At 41.3% G+C, this 23,539-nt stretch overlaps 1 protein-coding gene across 2 annotated transcripts in view; it reads right to left on the reverse strand.

The window, feature by feature from the left end:
• Positions 1-23,539, reverse strand: part of mob2b (MOB kinase activator 2b) — a 52,586-nt gene that overhangs the window by 17,622 nt on the left and 11,425 nt on the right. Inside the window, exon 1 of one of the 2 annotated variants that reach the window (XM_084409197.1) lies at positions 3,557-3,783. The exons of the other annotated variant lie outside the window; for it this stretch is intronic. Within the exon in view, the coding sequence (XP_084265323.1) occupies positions 3,557-3,630 (74 nt within the window). The 5' untranslated portion in view covers positions 3,631-3,783. Of the gene's footprint in view, positions 1-3,556; positions 3,784-23,539 lie in introns of those variants that run through there. 2 annotated transcript variants of the gene reach the window in all.

Raw genomic sequence — 23,539 nt, forward strand, 5'->3', positions numbered from 1 at the left:
CTTTTTATCTGAAACTTATTAATGAAGGTCATAATGCTAAAAGTGTCCACTGCATTACCTGTTAATATCCTGGCTGGCTCTAATCTAAACACTAGCGTCAGCCTTCAATTATTACTGCACAAGCTTTCAAAGGTCAGCCTGAAATAAATGCTGGAAAAAGTGTTTCTAAACTGAGGCCTGGGCGTCAGGTTGTACGTGGGAGTGCTGAACATAATGAGGCCTGTGTGAGCGGACAGGAGAGCGGCCTGACGTGGAGCGAGAGCCTTCACAGACGGTGTTTGTCCAGGGAGACGAACAGAAGACTCTTTCATTGCCTCTACAGGTGAGAGAAAATGAAAGGCTGGCTTACGAAAGCAGTGACGCAAACGTGTAGACGCCGAGTGTTTTCTTAGGAAGTTTAGTGCTCTAGGAATGTAAGATAGGCACCTGCTTTTTACCTCACAGGACCAAAATATCGTGGATATATGTTTAGTTACAAAGGATCTTTACTTCTAAAAGGTGCGGTCGCAATTTAGGTGAAATGTGCAGAGAACTGCAGCGATGTATGAAGTCAGGAACTAAAACCAAGCAGATTTCTGTTGGGAAGCATGGCGGATTTGAGTGACCAAATTTTTTGTTTAATTGTGCCACAAAATGGTAAATGTGATCGCACTTTAATACGGTTGACTGGTGAAATCTCTCCAAGGCATTAAAAATAACACCACAATAGATAAAAATGACTAATTATTCACCAGCACTTCATTCCAACCCCATTTTAAGATGTTTGAACTTTCCATAGTTTAAGGTAGCCTGGAAATCCAGACCTAAATCTGAAAGATTAATGGTCTGGCGTCGACTAATGAAACTCGGCCAGCTCGAGGGGCGGCACCAAGCATGCATTTGAAGATCTCACTGCACACAATTGGATAACACTACGACCAATCACAAGAAGTTATCGCTTAGCTACCAGCGGAGCTAACTGGTGGATTAGACTCTACCGTATCCGGTCGGCAAAACAGCAAAAACGCCCGTCTTTCAAAGGAACGATTCGAGCGGCGTCTTCAGTTCCTCTTTTAGAGAAAAAGCCAAGTCTAACTCGTTCATTGTAGCGGCCAAAGCCGTTTCAAACAACTGGTGTTCATCCACAGCCATCTTGCAGTGTTTACTAATGACTTCGACGTCACAGCGCTGTCGTCATCTCGCCTCTGGCCCGCCTATATCAGATAACCAGTGGTGGAGGAAGTACTTAAGTTTAGTACTTAAGTAAAAGTACAACTACCCTGCAAAATATATACTTAAGTAAAAGTATAATTACTACATCAACATCTTACTTAAGTAAAAGTCCTAAGTACATACTTTTAAATTTACTTTAAAGTATTTTTTTAAGTAAAAGTACACAATCAGTTGTCTCAATGTCTGGGTTGTTCAATTGTAATAATCACAAACAATTTATATTGTGTACTGGAAAGGGTTGTTGTGCAAGCTCTCTGCAATACTGACACACTGTAAAAATCTGGTTATTTACTTATTACTCATTAAATAATAATTAAGCTAAGCCAATTATGACATACAATTTATTTTATTTTTACTATACTATTTACGTTAATACAAAACCACAGTGTATGGGGCACTGAAACGCGAAACCAACGTGATTACATCTTTAGACTAAAAAGACAAGCTACTGACACTTACAACCAAGCATATCACACGGGTAAAATTGGTTTGATATTCACATATACTTTCGCGCTAAATTGCTAAATATATATATATATATATATATATATATATATATATATATATATATATATATATATATATATATATATATATATATAACCAGTTAATGAAGTTGCCCTGTTAGGGTACCACTAACTTACGTCAAACAAATATTATACTGGTGTGATATTTTTGTTATGTTGACATCCGTTTTTCTATAACAGTCATAGCACCATGTCATAGCAAGTTTGTTACTTAAATATTAATAACTAGCATTGCATGTCTTACCTCTATATGTTTCTTCAAATTTGAAGGGGAGTTTTTAAACGCCAACAGTTCTTTGCGTTGAGGTAGGCACTTGACACATTGAAAACGCCAGGAGTCATTCTTTGAACCTTTAAATTCAAATAACTTGCTTAAATAAGGCCAGGGATGTCTCTCAGAATCAGAGCTGCAGGGCACAGGCTCAAGCTCAGTCGACGTTGTTGGCTCTTCGTCCATATTTGATATTTGGTGTCCACCGTGTCCTTTTCTTCGATTTACATCAGTTCCGCTAGTGTTGTTTCAAAACGCGCGCTGAGCGCGTGAGTTCTTTGACCAATCAGATCTCCGATCTGTTTCAACGTGCATTGGCCAGCAACGCCAAAACGTCAGTCGACCAAAAATTTTTTATGCAAGATTCGGAAGGATGTAACGACACGCATTTTAATAATGTAGTGGAGTACAAAGTACAGATAATTGCTGAAAAATCTACTTGAGTAAAAGTATAAGTATGCATTATTTTTTTTACTTAAGTAAAGTATAGATACGTAAAAATGTACTTAAGTACAGTAACGAAGTACAAATACTTCGTTACATTCCACCACTGCAGATAACCCGATGTGATTGGTGCAGCTCGGATGCAAGGGCATATTTAATGAGCATCATTACTCGACGCCAGAGTAACTCGCTGAGCAAATTCAACTTGTGCTCTTGCGAGAACTCTGGATTACCAGGGTAGGTTTAAGGTGATTTTTACCTCCAAACACAAGAAAAGAACAAAAAAGTATCATGAACGAACTAATTCTTCTGATCCAATATTTGGTAAGGAAAACACTTTTTTCATTATTAATCATGGGCAATATCTACCAAAGCTCTCAATCTTAAAGTCCCCCTGTAGTCAATAATTGTATCACTTAAAACTCATCTTTGATCACCAAAAATGACATATTTAAGCATTTTTTTCCTAAAATATCTTGAATGTAACATCATTTAGTATGCACGGTTCTATGAATATGCAAATGAGCCCCGCCTCCGCTCACTCGCTCAGCTCAGAGATCCACTGGTTGACGATCACACGTTGATCTGATTGGTTACAAGGTAGTTTGTGACGTCAGAAACACCAGCGATTTCAAAGTGTGTTTTTGAGACTGTCTTTGTTTCACTGCAGTTTTAAGGAGGAAACACTCAGCAATGGTGTCGACTTATGAATTTAAACATGGTTTGTTCTTAAAGCATATTAAAAACACCACATAGACACATAAACAACATTAAAATCCATCATATTGACTACTCTTATGCTGCTTTTTTGGAGCTTGACAGCTATAATCAGCATCCATGTGTGCATATTTTGCATTTCAAAAGAGAAAATAAAATATGGAGCTTGAATTTTTTGGCTAAACGACTCCCTAAAGATACAAGAGGGATTAAATTAAAGTTAGCTTAGTATATTTGAGCTGATCCAATCATTTTTCAAGTTCCCCTTTGCAAACATGCCAACGTCGAACTCTATATCAGGTTTAGCAAAACCACAGCACTATATTATGAGAAGGCCCGCTGAATGAATGTGAGCGCTGTTTCCAGCCGGAGAAGAAGCGAGTACCTGTGGAAGAGGGTCCAGAGAAGACCGTGAGCGCTTTCCAAATCAGCCGGCGCATCTTCCTCGGATTTCGCCATTGGGAAACATATCAAGAGCGTTCCCCGTAAGAAAAAGAAATGAAAAGAAAGGACACTGGCTCCTTCACCCTACTCTTCCTAAAACTTTATCAGAAATAGAGAAGATAAAGACGGTCGGCCTATACGTGCGAGAGCCACACAGTCGTTGGGAGAAAGAGCTGAAGTTTGTGGCTGTTGTCTCTGGATAAGTTTCTCTCTAGTCTGTTGCTGCTGATAAGGGCGTCTAGACTCTAGAGGACTGAACCATGTAGATCAACAAGCCCTTCAACATGCAAACACTGATGGACAGCAATACTCAAAGTCCCCCTGCGGTGAAAATCCAGCTTTTAATGTTGTTGATATGTCTATAATATGGACACCTATTATTCACAAGATGTAAAATAAGTCTCTGATGTCTCCAGAGTGTGTATGTGAAGTTTTAGCTCAAAATACCCCACAGATAACTTTTTTACAGCATGTTTAAATTGTCACTTTTTTGGGCTGAGAAAAATGCGCCGTTTTAGTGTGTGTCCCTTTAAATGCAAATGAGCTGCTGCTGCTGCCGGCACAGGGGGCGGAGCCTCACAGAACAATCTCATCTGATCATATCAGAACAGAAACTCTCAGTAATGGTGTTCATTTCGACCCGGAGTCGCACAATAATGCCCACAGAGCCGGAGAATATACGCTGTATGGAGATAGAACAGGAATAGTTTAGTTTAATTATAGTTATAACTTATTTGTCATCTGCTTTTATCCACTATTAATACAAGCCTGCTGTAGCGGACCTTAAACTGAAACACTTGTTACAACTAACAGTAAACAAATATATATACACTGATTTTCAGGGGATGCTTAATAAACTGGTAAACTTTATATCTGTAAAACGACTCGAACTGTAATAAAGTGCGCGCTCTCACTTTCATTTCTGCCGTGATAACGTTAGTCCGATCGCTCCGGAGACTGTGAGCTGGATCTCGAACAGTGATCAGATCCATCACACCATGTGTAAGTTCATAAGTCGACAGCATTGCTGAGTATTTCCTCCTTAAAACTGCAGTGAACCAAAGACACGCTTTGAAATCGCTGGTGTTTCTGACGTCACAAACGACCTTGTAACCAATCAGATCAACGTGTGATCGTCAACCAGTGGATCTCTGAGCTGAGTGAGTGAGTGGAGGCGGGGCTCATTTGCATATTCATAGAACCGCGCATACTAAATGAGGCAAGGGTGTCGAGTTACAGTCAAGATATTTTAAGGCATGAATACATTCTTTTAAAAGGAAAAACGTTTAAATATGTCATTTTGGTGATCAAAGATGAGTTTTAAGGGACAAAATTAAAATGAACGCTTTCAAAAGGTTTATTATTTTGCAGCGATGCCAGTGAACAACCATTTTTGGTTCCCTGAAAACCTTCCTTAAACTACCATGAAGAACCTTATTCTGCTAAAGAACCATTTGTGCAATGAAAAGGTTCCCTGGACGTTAAAGGTTCTTCATGGAACCATCAATGCCAATAAAGAACCTTTATTTTACTTTTTAAACAATAAGGATTAAGAATCTGCATTTTAAACTTCCAAAGAACAGGCAAAAGAAATAATGTTCTTGTGTTTTAACCTGATGTTTGACTTGCGATGATGTTTGCTTAACATTGTTCTGAGAGTACGACTGGAGTAAGCTTCGAGCGTTATATAACTTGTCCAGAAGTGCTGTGGGAATATTCGAGGTTAAGGTTTGTACTTTCTCTGCTTCCGGCTGCTTATGAAAAAGAACGGCAGGAATGTGCCGATACATTGTTTCCCAGACGCTCGCATTTACACACACAGCTTTCCTGTGTTCGCAGGCTTCCTCAATAACCAGCCAAGCCTTTCTGTTGAACAAGAGGCTTCCGCAAACATCCCTGCGAGAGAAACTGTGGAGATGAAGCGCCGCACCTGTGTGTTAACGTCTCCTCGCTTCAGTAAATGAGCAGAAACCGCATTCAAACATCAGATTCACTTGTACTAAAGAACTAAACTAAACCAGCTTCACCAACATGGAATAAACCATTGACACACTTGCATATGATTTCCTGCACCACTAAACAGCATTTAATATAGGATGCATAGTGTCCGATTAATGATTTTCCATCCCATAATGTTGTGTGATTTAGGTTTCAATAACTGCATAAAATGCTAAAGCTTTGTTTTTTGAACACTTGTATCATATTCCCATAACAATAACATTAGCATCATGAGCCGATACTTTTATTCGGCACGGATTATTAAATTAAATTAAGTTGATCAAAATTGACAGTAAAGACATTTATGTGTGTCAATGTAGCAAAATATTCTATTTCAAATCAATGTTGATCTTTAGAACTTTCTATTCATCAAAGATCTTATGACAGGATTCTTCAGTTTCCACAGAGATATGAAGCAGCAGCACGACTGTTCTCAACACTGATACTAATCAGAAATGGTTCCTATAAGTGAACACACACTAATAATTTTATTCGAAAAGGACGCATTACATCAAAAGTGACAGACAAAATGTTACAAAAGATTTTGATTTCTAATAAATGCCATTTGAACTTTGTTCATGATATAATTCTGGAAGATAAAATAAATATCACTGTTGCACAAAAATATGAAGCTGTTTTCAACACTGATAATAATCATAAATGTTTCTTGATCATCAAATCATCATATTAGAATGATTTCTGAAGGATCATGTGACACTGAAGACTTATTTGACTTTGTATTCAATATATTGTTATTTGAAACTAATATTTTTTTTTTACTGTAATTCTTGATCAAATAACTGCAGCCTTGGTGAGCATTAGAAACTTTCTATCACATACAATTTTTTTAATAATAATAATTACCGACCCTAAAATTTTATGGTACATTATTTGATTGACAGTTTATGAAACAAAAGAAGTCACTCCAGACCTGAATGAGAGAACACATGAATGAATGAGAGAGTGGAGACTGATTCTTACATAAAGTGAGTCTTATCGGTTTATCAGTTTACTCAGTCTCACATCTCTCCTCCTGTGTGTGTGTAACGGACACCAAAGCACTCTGGGACATCACACTGAGGTCTAATCAACCGAAGCGCTCGTAAAGATACGGCATGCGCCTCTCGAGCAGAGACAGGTTAAAAACCCCGTCTGAGAATAAAGAGAAAGCTTGGCTGGCCATCAGAGGATCTCAACAGGAACTTATGCAACCGTCTGGTTCTCTAATGTCCATCAGCAGAAGCAAACAATGCCCAGCAGGAGGTTCATGAGGAACGTCTCTGTGCAATCCTAACATGCTTTACAAAAGCCTCGTGTAAAACAAGAGACAGTCGAACCTTCCCTGATCAGAGAGCTCGACCTCCACCTTCTAAACTTCATTCCTTCAAATCACAATGATGTTTCAATACAACTAAACATAGAGAAGGTTATTTCCACTCTTGTAGGTGTAGCAACGATATTAAAGTTATAACACAAACAAAACAGACAAAAACACCTATTAAGTAATTGAATAAAAGGCACGGAAAGTCGACAAAGCAGTGTTTTCCTTTACGTCCTCATCGAATGAGGAATTATACTCAAATTAATAAAAAAAATTTATAAAAATAAAGATTATTAATCTCGTGAAAAAGAAGTGTGCTTAATTCCACTGAATGTGCTTTTGTAGTGTAATTTAAATATTAAAAGTATATTAGGGAAATGATAACCGATTATTCTTTATATTTGAAAGCCGATAACCGATATATCGGCCGATAAATTGAAATCCCAATTTTTATATAATTTTTGAAAGCCTGATTACAAAAACAAAAGTCTCACCATTAAAAGCCGTGTCCCAAGCACACAATTATAATGTTCATTATAGTTTTTATGTAGCTGATATGACAGAATTGCGCTGAACATGTTGTACTTTACTGTATTTTCCTTTTTTTAAAGTGATTTCATTCATATTTCAAGCAATTCAAACCCATGTTGAACAGTCGCATCTGAAGCGTCTCAGCTGAAGGAGATAATACGTTATTTATCAGTTTTAATATATCGGGCCGATAATGATAACATTAAAAATCAACATATCGGCCGATATCGTGCATCCCTAAAGTATATATAAAAAAATATATATATAAAAAAAAACTATATTTGCAGATAATATAATATTATTAAAGAAACAAAAGGGAACTTAAGTGCACTTAAAGGGTGTAGACTTCCATGACTATGTAAAACATTTAAGTACGTACATAGTAAAAAGTGCACTTTTGTAATATCACGTTAAAAAGTTAATTTTATATCATGTTTAATAATGTTGTGTTGTGCTTTAAAGAAGTAAACTTATTTTAAAAGTGTTGACTATCATACTAAAGCACATGTAAAGTACTTGATTATAATTTAAACTGTATTGTTAATTGATATTACATTTAAGTTTAATATATTTTAAATGTAGCAAATTGCAACTTTCAAATGTGTAATTACAAATATATTGAATACATAACATACATGTTTCAATAGAAATTACATTAAAGTATATTTTAGTTTACCATGAGTGCTTGTCAATACATTCAACAGTAACTGATTATATTTCAAAGAGAATAGAAGTAATTATAAAATTACATAAAGCGATGTACTGAAGTCCTAGAAACACTCAAGGTCAACTAACTGCATTTAACAAATTTAAACTATAATAAATTTTAATTTTATTGTAAATAACATGCAGTTAAGTGTCCGAAAGCATTACGATCAGTTCACACTTATAATTAAATTACAGTTATGAAATATTTAGTAATGCATTAGACCCAACTCTGGCTGTAGTTCACATTAAGATCGTTATGGGAAGCGGTGTACCAAAAATCCCTCTCAAAAATCATGGTTTGGTGTTTGGTTTCCATTTTACGTTCATCGGCATTTCATTAGCCACTAATCGTGAGCCAGCTGACTGATCCGAGGCCCTCGTCTCTCAACCCTTCACTGCACTTGCTTGCACACAAACACAACTGAATGAAAGTATACATGTGACTGCTGGTTCTTCTTGTGAAGGAGAGCTGAATTGGGACACACACACACACACACACACTGCTGATGTGTGTGGGACGGGACCGGATGAGGTTTGGTTTAGAGGCGTGACTCCAGAGCAGCTATAAAACTAAACACTGCAGATTTTAGCATCAGTCCATCCCAAACACACACTGAAACAGTGAGAGTGTGTTAGACACATCCTGAATCCTGGTTGGTTACGGGACCGTGAACTACTGCACATAAACACGAGGAACTGCCAGGTTAGCTCAACTTTGATGCAGAAATCTCAGGCACAACACGACTATAGATCGAAACACCGGGGTGTGTGTGTGTGTGTGTGTGTGTGTGTGTGTGTGTGTGTGTGTGTGTGTGTGTGTGTGTGTGTGTGTGTGTGAGAGAGAGATCGGCTCAGAACTCATCTCTACAGCAAACACATCCATCTCACTCTCAGTTTACCATGACACACATTACAAAAATAGATCCATGCTAATGATATCCACACCCTGGAAAACAACAGAGGATTTGGGTAGTACACACACACACACACACACACAGAGAGACACACACAAACAGTCAGTCACACACACAGAGACACACACAGTCACACACACAAACAGTTAGTCAGTCACACACACACACACAGTCAGTCAGTCACACACACACACACACACACACACACACACACACACAGTCAGTCAGTCACACACACACACAGTCAGTCAGTCACACACAGTCAATCAGTCACACACATTCAGTCACACACACAGTCAGTCAATCACACACATTCAGTCACACACACACAAACAGTCAGTCTGTCACACAGTCAATCAGTCACACACACACACACACACACACACACACACACACACACACACACACACACACACACAGTCAGTCACACACACACACAGTCAGTCTCACACACACACACACACACACACACACACACACACACACACAGTCAGTCACACACACACTCACACACAGTCAGTCAGTCAGTCAGTCACACACAGTCAGTCAGTCAATCACACACACACAGTCAGTCACACACAGTCAATCAGTCACACACACACAGTCAGTCAGTCAGTCAGTCAGTCACTCACACACACACACACACACACACAGTCAGTCAGTCAGTCAGTCAGTCAGTCAGTCAGTCACACACACACACACACACACACACACACACACACACAGTCAGTCACACACACACACACACACACACACAGTCAGTCACACACACACACACACACACACACACACACACACACACACACACACACACAGTCAGTCTCACACACACACACACACACACAGTCAGTCAGTCAGTCACTCTCACACACACACACACACACACACACACACACAGTAAGTCAGTCAGTTACACACACAGTCAGTCAGTCACACATTCAGTTACACACAGTCAGTCACACACATACACACACACACAAACAGTCAGTCACACACAGTCAATCAGTCACACACAGTCAGTCAGTCACACACATTCACACACACAAACAGTCAGTCAGTCACACACATTGTCACACACAGTCAGTCACACACACAGTCAGTCAGTCACACAGTCACACACACACAGTCAGTCACACACACCCAAACAGTCAGTCAGTCACACACACCCAAACAGTCAGTCAGTCACACACACACATTGTCACACACACAGTCAGTCACACACACACACACACACACACAGTCAGTCAGTCAGACACAGTCAGTCAGACACAGTCAGTCACACACAGTCAGTCACACACAGTCAGTCACACACAGTCAGTCACACACACAAACAGTCAGTCAGTCAGTCACACACACACACACAGTCAGTCAGACACAGTCAGTCAGACACAGTCAGTCAGACACAGTCAGTCACACACAGTCAGTCACACACAGTCAGTCACACACACAAACAGTCAGTCAGTCAGTCACACACACACATTCAGTCACACACACAGTCAGTCACACAGAGTCAGTCACACACAGTCAGTCACACTCACACACAGTCAGTCACACACAGTCAGTCACACACAGTCAGTGTCACACACACACACAGTCAGTCAGTCACACACATTCAGTCACACACAGTCAGTCACACACAGTCAGTCACACACACACACACACACACACACACAGTCAGTCAGTCAGTCACACACATTCAGTCACACACAGTCAGTCACACAGTCACACACAGTCAGTCAGTCACACACACACAAACAGTCAGTCAGTCACACACAGTCAGTCACACACACAGTCAGTCAGTCAGTCAGTCAGTCAGTCAGTCACACACATTCAGTCACGCACACAGTCACACACACAGTCAGTCACACACACACAAACAAACAGTCAGTCAGTCAGTCACACACAGTCAGTCACACACACACACACACACACACACACAGGCAGTCAGTCACACACACAATCAGTCAGTCACACAGTCAGTCAGTCACATACACACACACACACACACACAGTCAGTCAGTCAGTCAGTCAGTCAGTCAGTCAGTCACACACACACAGACAGTCACACACAGACAGTCACACACAGACAGTCACACACAGACAGTCACACACACACACACACACACACAATCAATCAGTCACACAATCAATCAGTCACACACACACAGTCAGTCAGTCAGTCAGTCAGTCAGTCACACACAAACAGTCAGTCACACACACACACACACACACACACACAGTCAGTCAGTCAGTCACACACATTCAGTCACGCACACAGTCAGTCACACACACACACAAACAAACAGTCAGTCAGTCACACACAGTCAGTCACACACACACAGGCAGTCAGTCAGTCACACACACACACACACACACAATCAATCAGTCAGTCACACACACACAGTCAGTCAGTCACACACAATCAATCAGTCACACACACACACACACACACACACACACACACAGTCAGTCAGTCACACACAGACAGTCACACACACACAGTCAGACAGTCACACACAATCAATCAGTCACACACACACAGTCAGTCAGTCACACACACACACACACACACACACACACACACAGTCACAAAACAACAGTATATATTTAGACATGTTGTCATGAGCTAATGTCATATAATCAGATATTTAAGAAACCAGTTCAGAAAAATAAATAAATAAAATATTCATATGACCTGTGACCTATATTCAAAGTCATGTGACCCTCAAATCAAATATGATATTCACTGATGTCATCTTCTAGTGACATTCACCGTCATCCAATAATCTGCAGCTTATTTGATTATCAGTGAATAAATGCTTAAATGTTAGTCAGTTCCTCACACACACACTCTCACACACACACACACACAGAGTATGGCTTCAGATGACCTGGAAAAGAGCTTTAATGCTTTTATGCAGCATCTGAAGCGTTTTGACATTTTTAGAGCTGAAATGCTCCTGTTGCATCTCACAGGGAGGAAGGGGTAAATCCCACTTCCTGTCTCCAGATCCAGGACACACACACACACACACACACACACACACACACACACACACACACACACACACACACACACACACACACACACAGAAGAAGAGGTAAAGGTAGAGCTTCATCTACAGTTTGCTTAGTTTCTTCACAATATACTCAGAATTCAGCTGAATTTAAAAGGATTTCCACATCAACACAAACAATATTAAAATCTGCACTCATTTTGGATAGAAGTAATTAAGTCAAATCGGTCATAGTGGTTTTATAATCCCACACACACACCGATAGCACACCAGTATCAGGGAGAATGTGTGTGAGATCAGAGAGAGCAAACACCACTGTCTCAGCCCCATCTGCTGGACCAGCACAGAAACACACTTCACCACAGCCAATCCCAGAATGCACTGCACACAACTCCACCTTCCCCTCACACGGCCACAGATGAACTGCTAGATGATCTTTCTTGACTCAGACTGATCAGACTGCTTTTTTTGTTTTGTTTTTTACACAAAATTACAGTAAGAATAAAAAAATAAAAAAATAGAACAGTACTCATTTAATTAAACAAGCAACCTTATTTTTAAGTGTTACTTAATATATAATATATTAATATTAACATGTAATATTCAAAGTAATTCATTGCATTTACACACATTATATACAAAACATGTTCATAAATTGTTAATGTTTGTTATTTTTAATGAAAACCAGAATACAGCACTTCCTGAACTAAACAGCATTATTATTTGTAATTGTTAATAAATATAATATAATGCAATATAATATGTTATATAATTCATATATTAATTATATTAATAATATATAGAAATTAATTACATTTAGAAACATTATATGTGACCCTGGATTTTCGCAATGTTTAGATTTTTTTGCACCATCAGATTCCAGATGTTCAATAGTTGTATCTCAGACAAATATTGTCCAATCCTAACAAACCATATGCTTATTTATTCAGCTTTCAGATGATGTATGAATCTCAATTGAATTTTTTTTTACCCATGTGACTGGTTTTGTGGTCCAGGGTCACATATATAAATTAAAACTTGTCTTCATTTATTTTTAGCAATTTTACTGGAAGCCAGTACACAGTATTATGCAGTACAGTAAAGGGTCTCAAAGTCTCACACACTCCTGTGTGCTTGACCCTGGCACTGAGTCAACTTTCACTTTGACTGTCATTTTAATACAAGAAACTTCAAACCAGTGGAGATCCAGTACAGTGATCAGTACAGTGAGAGACCCAGTACAGTACAGTCGGAGACCCAGTACAGTGATCAGTACAGTGGGAGACCCAGTACAGTGATCAGTACAGTGGGAGACCCAGTACAGTACAGTCGGAGACCCAGTACAGTGATCAGTACAGTCGGAGACCCAGTACAGTGATCAGTACAGTGGGAGACCCAGTACAGTGGGAGACCCAGTACAGTGGGAGACCCAGTACAGTGGGAGACCCAGTACAGTGGGAGACCCAGTACAGTGGGAGACCCAGTACAGTGATCAGTACAGTGGGAGACCCAGTACAGTGGGAGACCCAGTACAGTGATCAGTACAGTGGGAGACCCAGTACAGTGACCCAGTACAGTGGGTGACCCAGTACAGTGACCGATCCAATACAGTGACCCAGTACAGTGGGAGACCCAGTACAGTGATCCAGTACAGTGGGAGACCCAGTACAGTCGGAGACCCAGTACAGTCGGAGACCCAGTACAGTCGGAGACCCAGTACAGTCGGAGACCCAGTACAGTCGGAGACCCAGTACAGTGATCCAATACAGTGGGAGACCCAGTACAGTGACCCAGTACAGTGGGTGACCCAGTACAGTGACCCAGTACAGTGGGAGACCCAGTACAGTGATCCAGTACAGTGGGAGACCCAGTACAGTGACCCAGTACAGTCGGAGACCCAGTACAGTCGGAGACCCAGCACAGTCGGAGACCCAGCACAGTCGGAGACCCAGCACAGTCGGAGACCCAGTACAGTGATCCAGTACAGTGGGAGACCCAGTACAGTGATCTAGTACAGTGATCCAGTACAGTGGGAGACCCAGTACAGTGATCCAGTACAGTGGGAGACCCAGTACAGTGATCTAGTACAGTGATCCAGTACAGTGGGAGACCCAGTACAGTGATCCAGTACAGTGATCCAGTACAGTGGGAGACCCAGTACAGTGATCCAGTACAGTGGGAGACCCAGTACAGTGATCCAGTACAGTAACCCAGTACAGTGGGAGACCCAGTACAGTAACCCAGTACAGTGGGAGACCCAGTACAGTGATCCAGTACAGTAACCCAGTACAGTGGGAGACCCAGTACAGTGATCCAGTACAGTGATCCAGTACAGTGGGAGACCCAGTACAGTGATCCAGTACAGTAACCCAGTACAGTGGGAGACCCAGTACAGTGATCCAGTACAGTAACCCAGTACAGTGGGAGACCCAGTACAGTGATCCAGTACAGTGATCCAGTACAGTGGGAGACCCAGTACAGTGATCCAGTTGTGAAAAGCGTGTTGTGAAGAGTGAAAGCTAATGATGACCTCATGCCCCGTCACCAGCCAATCAAGCGCTGAGGGAGCCATGCGGAGACTAAAGCACAAGAGACTGAATATATAAACCGAAATAGCAAAACAAGCTGAGCCTGAACAGGGCGAGGAAACCCTGTGTGTGTTAGCAAGCCTGGGCAGGAGCAGGGTGTGTGTTCGAGAGGACAGATCACACACACACAGAACAAACCAAACGCCATTAATGAGCCACACTTGATTCTTCTGTAGCAATGCACGGTTTACACATATCTGTGACCCTGGACTACAAAACCAGGGTTTTTTATTTATTTATTGAGATTTATACATCACCTGAAATCTGAATAAATAAGCTTTACATTGATGTGTGGTTTGTTAGGATATGACAATATTTGGCCGAGATAATCTGGAATCTGAGGGTAAAAAAAAAAAAAAAAAAGATATTATATATATATAGATATAGATATAGATATAGATATAGATATAGATATATATATATATATAGAGATATAGAGATATATATATAGATATATATATATATATATATTTTTTTTTGTGATCCAGGGTCACAAATACTTGTGCTCAAAAATATATTATTATTATTATTCTTATATGTAATGGATAATATTCTCACATGGGCTGGAATGTCATTTCAAAGCATTTGAATCTGTTTTTCATGAAATTTGTTTTTAAATAAAGCAGAAACGTAAAAAAAAAAAGAAAAAAAAAAAACACGAACCATTTCTCACGATCACCTGAAGAGATGCGTCACGTTTGAAAGTGAAAGCATCAGTGTAAGTGACCAGAAGAGTTCCCAAGACTTCTACAGCGCATGCGGGTAATCTTTCGACAGTTACCTGATCCAATATGAAAAGTTAATAACAATAACATGAAATTGACCTTGGAATAAACAGATGTTTATTTGAGAATGAGGGCAACACATTTACAGAATCAACTTCTATTTTAAAGATTTGGAAAAGGAAAATGCAGCTTGTATCCACTGCAGATTCACTGTTATAAGTGACCCAGCAACAACAGTTTACCAGCATTTTGGATCACTTATACAATCTCATCACACAGATCTTACATTAGAGAAGCACAAAAGCTTATCTGAGAATATAGTGAAGTTACATGGTGAGTTACTGAGGTAGGATTGGTCAGTACTATTGAAGGCGGGGCTTAGAGAAGTCAGTTAGTTTTGACGTAGGCCATTAAGAAACCACCCAGGACACCCATTAAAATCCATAAATATGCATTTTACACATATGTAAATAAATGCATGCATCAATAAATACATAAATGCATCAATGCATACATGCATAAATGCATAAATGCACAAATAAGTGCATCAATAAATTCATGCATAAACAAACAAACATGACCATTTCCACACAATCATTCATAGTAATCAGGGTATTTTGAACGAGCTGTTATAACCAGCTCGCCTCCATCTAAAGGTGCACTTCACTGTTCAGGCCAAATCACTGATAGAAATGTAAATGTAGGTGGTCATATTTTAATGTCCTCATGGTTGTGATGTCACAGAATGACTGAGTGACCCATTTTACCAGATTAGTTATAATATGGTCTGGGCAGCGAGATGTGTGTTATGAATGTTCCATAATAACTTCATAGTACACTTAAATAAAATAAAAAAGCACAGACAAATTCCATGCTATGTGAAATCACTAAAAGCAAAGCAATGAAAGCAAACATTATCGATGTGTGGCTGTATTTTTCCAGCATTGTAGTCCACTAATCCTTCAGGAAGAGGTTCTGATGGGATCTGGAGACTGAAGAGAGAGGATCTCCATCTCTGTGAGCATCAGCAGAGCTGGATTACACAGGCATTAACTGAAGTGCATTCCCTCCACAGCTGGATAACACTTACATAACGCTCAGATGATGATGATGATGATGCTGCGCTCACTCACTCCAGGCCCTCGTCAACATGTGCATGAAGAGCATGTGTGTGTGTGTGCAGTACATGTGGAGTCCAGTTCAGAAGAGCCAGGTCAAGTATGGCATGTGTAACACTATTATTCAGTGCAACACCACTGACATGTAGAGTACGGCTGCACAATATATCGAAATTAGGGCTGCACGATTTGGGGAAAATGTCATATTGCGATAATAGAGGTCAATATTGCGATTGCGATATGCGATATAATAAACAAATGGTTTCATGAGTCAACTTGCTTGGTTCTCAAGGAAAATAAATGCACACACAGATTAGTGATAATCTGCCTAAAGAAAAAAGTTCTTTAGTCTTTATTTTTTATTATTTATTTAATATTGATTAAATATGGAAAAAAGCAATAACATTGGACGAACCAGGTGCATTGTTTAAAGTGTTATAGCACATGTGCTAATTTTCAACACCTGTCCATAGGGGGCTTTTAAAAGTCAATTTCAAAATACTAAAATTTTCAAAAGTAAAAAGCTTGTGCTTTTGTATGATATCACAATGATGCCATCTCGGTTTCTTGTCAAATATCTTAATTGCCTGTTTATATAGAGAAGTGACTGGTTTCAGATTGTACGCTGATGTTTGTGACAAGAGCAGTGAGTGTTTTTCTCTGTTCCTTGTTTTTCCTTGATTAACTTTAGCGACAGATATAATTAGTAGCTACTGTGTACTGTCCCTTTAAGACCAGCTGCTGTCAGAGACGCGGATCTCATACGCACCTCATTCTCTCGCGAGTCAGAACTCTTCACGTTCATCATAAGACTAATCTTATGTTATGAAGATACTCGACAAAAAGACATTTTGGCATAATTGTGTGTGTTATTGTTCGTTCAAGCTCGAAAGAGAACTGTATTCTGGCATGCTGTTTTGTGCGCACGCACGATATTATTGCGAGTCTTTTGTGTGTCACAGTCAGCGCGTTCATTTTGGCATAGGCTACATGTGTGTTGTTCGTTCTACCGCGAAAGAGAACTTGATACTGGCGCGCGTCTATCAGTGGGTCGTGTGTGTGTGTGTGTGTGTGTCAGGAGGACATTCACTGACTGACAGCGCGTTCTTTTTTGTCTTATCGCGCATGAATGGTTTAAAAGCATTTGCATGAATAAGAGCGGGACCAAAGGATGCCAAAAATTAACAGATGCTGCATTTATAGGCTTATTTGTTTATTTAATATAAAATCGCAGCATTTTGCGTCATATAATCGCGTAGGCTTGACATCGCGATTGCGATTGCGATACGATTAATCGTGCAGCACTAATCGAAATTATCAAAATATCGCAAATGTATATATCGCGATATGCGCATCGCAACGGCTTGCAATAACTGGGGTCATGAACAAAAGACAAAGAGAAAATCACTCACTCTCGGCTGAATAACTTTTGCAGCTTTAATAAGAATCAGGATATATTTAATTCTTCATACAGTGAAAACTAAGCAGTGTTTCATTTTTATTTGATTATTCAGTTTGTGTTGTTAAATAAACCTAAAACCCTGAACCTCGTGGTTTACACTGATGTTAAAATAACACTTCTTACGCTACAGTAAAACACTGCTGCAAAAAGATTGCGAAAAACATATGCAAGTTATTTTACATCTATTTTAAAGAAAATTAAAGTTTAATTTTACACACTTTAAGCATTATCGTGTCGCATTATTTAATGAGTTATGGCATATCACACTTTTCTTCAGTATCATGCAGTCCTAATGTAGATGGTGATTAAGGACAAGGCACTTCAAATCTACATGAACGGCAGAAGACCGGCATTATGCAACGCTGCACCTACAGCACCTGCTGAGAAAGCAGAGACCGCCCGGCCTCCACAGAGACTACAGCTGAGACTACAGCCTCCACAGAGCCATAGACTACAGCAAGACTAAAGCCTCCACAGAGACTACAGTGAGACTAGAGCGAGACTAAAGCCTCCACAGAGCCAGAGACTACAGCTGAGACTACAGCGAGACTAAAGCCTCCACAGAGCCAGAGACTACAGCTGAGACTACAGCCTCCACAGAGCCAGAGACTACAGCTGAGACTACAGCCTCCACAGAGCCAGAGACTACAGCTGAGACTACAGCCTCTACAGAGCCAGAGACTACAGCTGAGACTAAAGCCTCCACAGAGCCAGAGACTACAGCGAGACTAAAGCCTCCACAGAGCCAGAGACTACAGCGAGACTAAAGCCTCCACAGAGACTACAGCTGAGACTACAGCGAGACTACAGCCTCCACAGAGCCAGAGACTACAGCTGAGACTACAGCGAGACTAAAGCCTCCACAGAGCCAGAGACTACAGCCTCCACAGAGCCAGAGACTACAGCTGAGACTACAGCGAGACTAAAGCCTCCACAGAGCCAGAGACTACAGCTGAGACTACAGCGAGACTAAAGCCTCCACAGAGCCAGAGACTACAGCTGAGACTACAGCGAGACTAAAGCCTCCACAGAGACTACAGCTGAGACTACAGCGAGACTACAGCCTCCACAGAGCCAGAGACTACAGTGAGACTAAAGCCTCCACAGAGCCAGAGACTACAGCTGAGACTACAGCCTCCACAGAGCCAGAGACTACAGCTGAGACTACAGCGAGACTAAAGCCTCCACAGAGCCAGAGACTACAGCTGAGACTACAGCGAGACTAAAGCCTCCACAGAGCCAGAGACTACAGCTGAGACTACAGCGAGACTAAAGCCTCCACAGAGACTACAGCTGAGACTACAGCGAGACTACAGCCTCCACAGAGCCAGAGACTACAGCTGAGACTACAGCGAGACTAAAGCCTCCACAGAGCCAGAGACTACAGCTGAGACTACAGCGAGACTAAAGCCTCCACAGAGCCAGAGACTACAGCTGAGACTACAGCGAGACTAAAGCCTCCACAGAGACTACAGCTGAGACCACAGCGAGACTACAGCCTCCACAGAGCCAGAGACTACAGCTGAAACTACAGCGAGACTAAAGCCTCCACAGAGCCAGAGACTACAGCTGAGACTACAGCTGAGACTACAGCCTCCACAGAGCCAGAGACTACAGCTGAGACTACAGCTGAGACTACAGCCTCCACAGAGCCAGAGACTACAGCTGAGACTACAGCGAGACTACAGCCTCCAGAGCCAGAGACTACAGCAAGACTAAAGCCTCCACAGAGCCAGAGACTACAGCTGAGACTACAGCGAGACTACAGCCTCCACAGAGCCAGAGACTACAGCGAGACTAAAGCCTCCACAGAGCCAGAGACTACAGCTGAGACTACAGCCTCCACAGAGCCAGAGACTACAGCTGAGACTACAGCGAGACTAAAGCCTCCACAGAGCCAGAGACTACAGCTGAGACTACAGCGAGACTAAAGCCTCCACAGAGACTACAGCTGAGACTACAGCGAGACTACAGCCTCCACAGAGCCAGAGACTACAGCTGAGACTAAAGCGAGACTAAAGCCTCCACAGAGCCAGAGACTACAGCTGAGACTACAGCGAGACTAAAGCCTCCACAGAGCCAGAGACTACAGCTGAGACTACAGCGAGACTAAAGCCTCCACAGAGACTACAGCTGAGACTACAGCGAGACTACAGCCTCCACAGAGCCAGAGACTACAGCTGAGACTACAGCGAGACTAAAGCCTCCACAGAGCCAGAGACTACAGCTGAGACTACAGCTGAGACTACAGCCTCCACAGAGCCAGAGACTACAGCTGAGACTACAGCGAGACTACAGCCTCCACAGAGCCAGAGACTACAGCTGAGACTACAGCGAGACTAAACAGCCTCCACAGAGACTACAGCTGAGAGACTACCGCGAGACTACAGCCTCCACAGAGACTACAGCTGAGACTACAGCGAGACTAAAGCCTCCACAGAGACTACAGCCTCTCCACAGAGACTACAGCGAGACTAGAGCGAGACTAAAGCCTCCACAGACACTAAAGCTGAGACTACAGCGAGACTAAAGCCTCCACAGAGACTACAGCCTCTCCACAGAGACTACAGCGAGACTAAAGCCTCCACAGAGACTACAGCCTCTCCACAGAGAATACAGCGAGACTAGAGCGAGACTAAAGCCTCCACAGAGACTAAAGCGAAACTAAAGCCTCCACAGAGACTAAAGCTGAGACTACAGTGAGACTAAAGCCTCCACAGAGACTACAGCCTCTCCACAGAGACTACAGCGAGACTAGAGCGAGACTAAAGCAAAACTAAAGCCTCCACAGAGACTAAAGCTGAGACTACAGCGAGACTAAAGCCTCCACAGAGACTACAGCCTCTCCACAGAGACTACAGCGAGACTAAAGCCTCAACAGAGACTACAGCCTCTCCACAGAGAATACAGCGAGACTAGAGCGAGACTAAAGCCTCCACAGAGACTAAAGCGAAACTAAAGCCTCCACAGAGACTAAAGCGAAACTAAAGCCTCCACAGAGACTACAGCGAGACTAGAGCGAGACTAAAGCAAAACTAAAGCCTCCACAGAGAATACACAGAGACTACAGCGAGACTAGAGCGAAACTAGAGCCCCCACAGAGCCAGAGAGTACAGCTGAGATTAGAGCCAGAGACTACAGCTGAGACTAGAGCCAGAGACTACAGCTGAGACTAGAGCGAGACTAAAGCCCCCACAGAGCCAGAGACTACAGCTGAGATTAGAGCCAGAGACTACAGCTGAGACTAGAGCCAGAGACTACAGCGAGACTAGAGCGAGACTAAAGCCTCAACAGAGACTAAAGCGAGACTAAAGCCTCCACAGAGACTACAGCCTCTCCACAGAGACTACAGCGAGACTAAAGCCTCCACAGAGACTACAGCTGAGACTACAGCGAGACTAAAGCCTCCACAGAGACTACAGCCTCTCCACAGAGACTACAGCGAGACTAGAGCCTCCACAGAGACTACAGCTGACTAGAGCGAGACTAAAGCCTCCACAGAGCCAGAGACTACAGCTGACGAGTCAGGTGATGATCCGATGCACGTTTGCATAAAGGTACAACCTAATGAAACTGGTGTCAGGCAGATCAAGACACCGCAGTGTGATGTGCAATGATCCAGAGCTAAGTCAAGTGAGCTTTAAATTCAAATAAATTCATATTCACAAGCTTTATTGTCCCCATCTGAGCAATTTCAGTCCATTACTGGAAATCTTTGACGCTTCAAAATGTTCCCCAAGACATAAAGTAATATGAATTGAGCGGTTTAATCCACGTATTCTGAACCGATATGATCACAGATTTAATTATTTAGATTTACACTGCTTGTGTTTCTGTAAACTTGTTTACTTGTTAATTTTTTTGCCAAAACCAAAAAAAATATGTATTTTTACCCTTTCAGTCAAATATTTTTGGTGTATCAATAGTTGAGACTGACATGCATTATTGAATCCCTTACATAGTTATAATTGAAGTAAACATTACTTCATTTTTCATGTAGATATTTAAGTGAACCGTAAGTACACTGCAATTGCATAAAATGTCTTTGACCCAAGTTGGAGTTTTGCAGATTTATTTAGGCTTTTATTCACATATGAACATGATCAATGCACATCACACATAGAGCACATCAAATATGGTCAACGAAAGCTCAAATCTGATTGGCTGACGCACAAGAACAAACCTTATTGGTTTAAACACGTTTAAGCTTCTGTTTAATGAGCTCTACATTAAGATAAACAAAAGTCTAATGGATCTGGAAAAACTTGAGCGTATATAACTATAATTAAATGACAATTAAAATGTTTAGGTGAAGCTTCCAAGCATCATAAAGCTCAAAATGTTAAAATCTTATATATAACTACTAATATAATATATAACTGCTACTGAAACAGCTCCTGAATGAGCTATTAGTTCATCAAAAACACATTTTTGTCTTTCCAGCATCATTGCTGTGCTTGGGAAAGTTAAGCAAACCCTTCTGAGACCTAAATAATAGATTTCCACTGATGTCAGGTTGCTATCTTTGGTAAGCAAACAAATCGCAGTACCAGATTTCTGTACAAGCATGACAAACACCAGCTTTCTGTCCTAACAAAAACGTTGTATATGCATTTGAATGTTTAAATCAAGACCAAAAACCTCACACAAAATAGATCACGACTCGTGAAAGAAGTGCTCTAGAAATGCATCCTCTTGGCCTGAGAAACGGCTGATCCCTGAACAGCTCAGAGGTGATTTTACAGGAGATTACTCAGTGCAATCTGACTGTGAGAAGGCTACTACAGGTCAACAACTTGCACACGCTCCCCTGTCCTTTACACACAGCAGCACTAATCTCACTGCAGACCGAGTGCCTGAGCGCGAGTACGGCTGGTAGAGAGCGTGTTGTGGTCACGGGTAGACGACATCCATTAAATCTTGACCTTCAAGGTCATTTGGTACAAATTACATACAGTACGACGAGATTGATCTGTACAGCTACTCTGACATACAGTTGACACTTTTATCCAAAGAGGCCGTGTGTCCACCAAAACGTTTTTTCACACGGCTGGCGTATTTTTCCAATTGTACTGGTCGCCGAGAGTTGAAGAATGTTTGGGTAAAAGGCAGCGCTCATCACTGTCACTTTTTACCCAACCGTCCAATCACAGTGTAGGAGAGGCGGGACTAATACAACACCGACCAACCGCCACATTCTGCTTGTACAACGTCAACAGACGACAACAACAACAAGCAATAATAACGGAAGAAAATTATTTAAAACAAGAGCCAGAGAAAATGCGTTACATTGTATCGACATTTTAATATAGAATCAACACAGAAACAAAATATGTGTGAAATGAGATACTAGTAACACTTTCGCAGATATTCCGTATCATAACAAGCAAAGCGTCTCAGCTGAAAAAAATGCAGCGCTGCCAAAGCGCCCATAGCTAGGCGTTTAGCAGAGCGCTAGCATTTTCAGCTGGCTAAAAACGCATTAGTGGACACACGGCCTAAAGCTCCATGCACAGTCTGAGTCCGAAACTGTTGTGTGCGT

The sequence above is a fragment of the Rutilus rutilus genome (genome assembly GCF_951802725.1).
Source record: "Rutilus rutilus genome assembly, chromosome: 5".
In the NCBI taxonomy this organism is placed as follows: Eukaryota; Metazoa; Chordata; class Actinopteri; order Cypriniformes; family Leuciscidae; genus Rutilus; species Rutilus rutilus.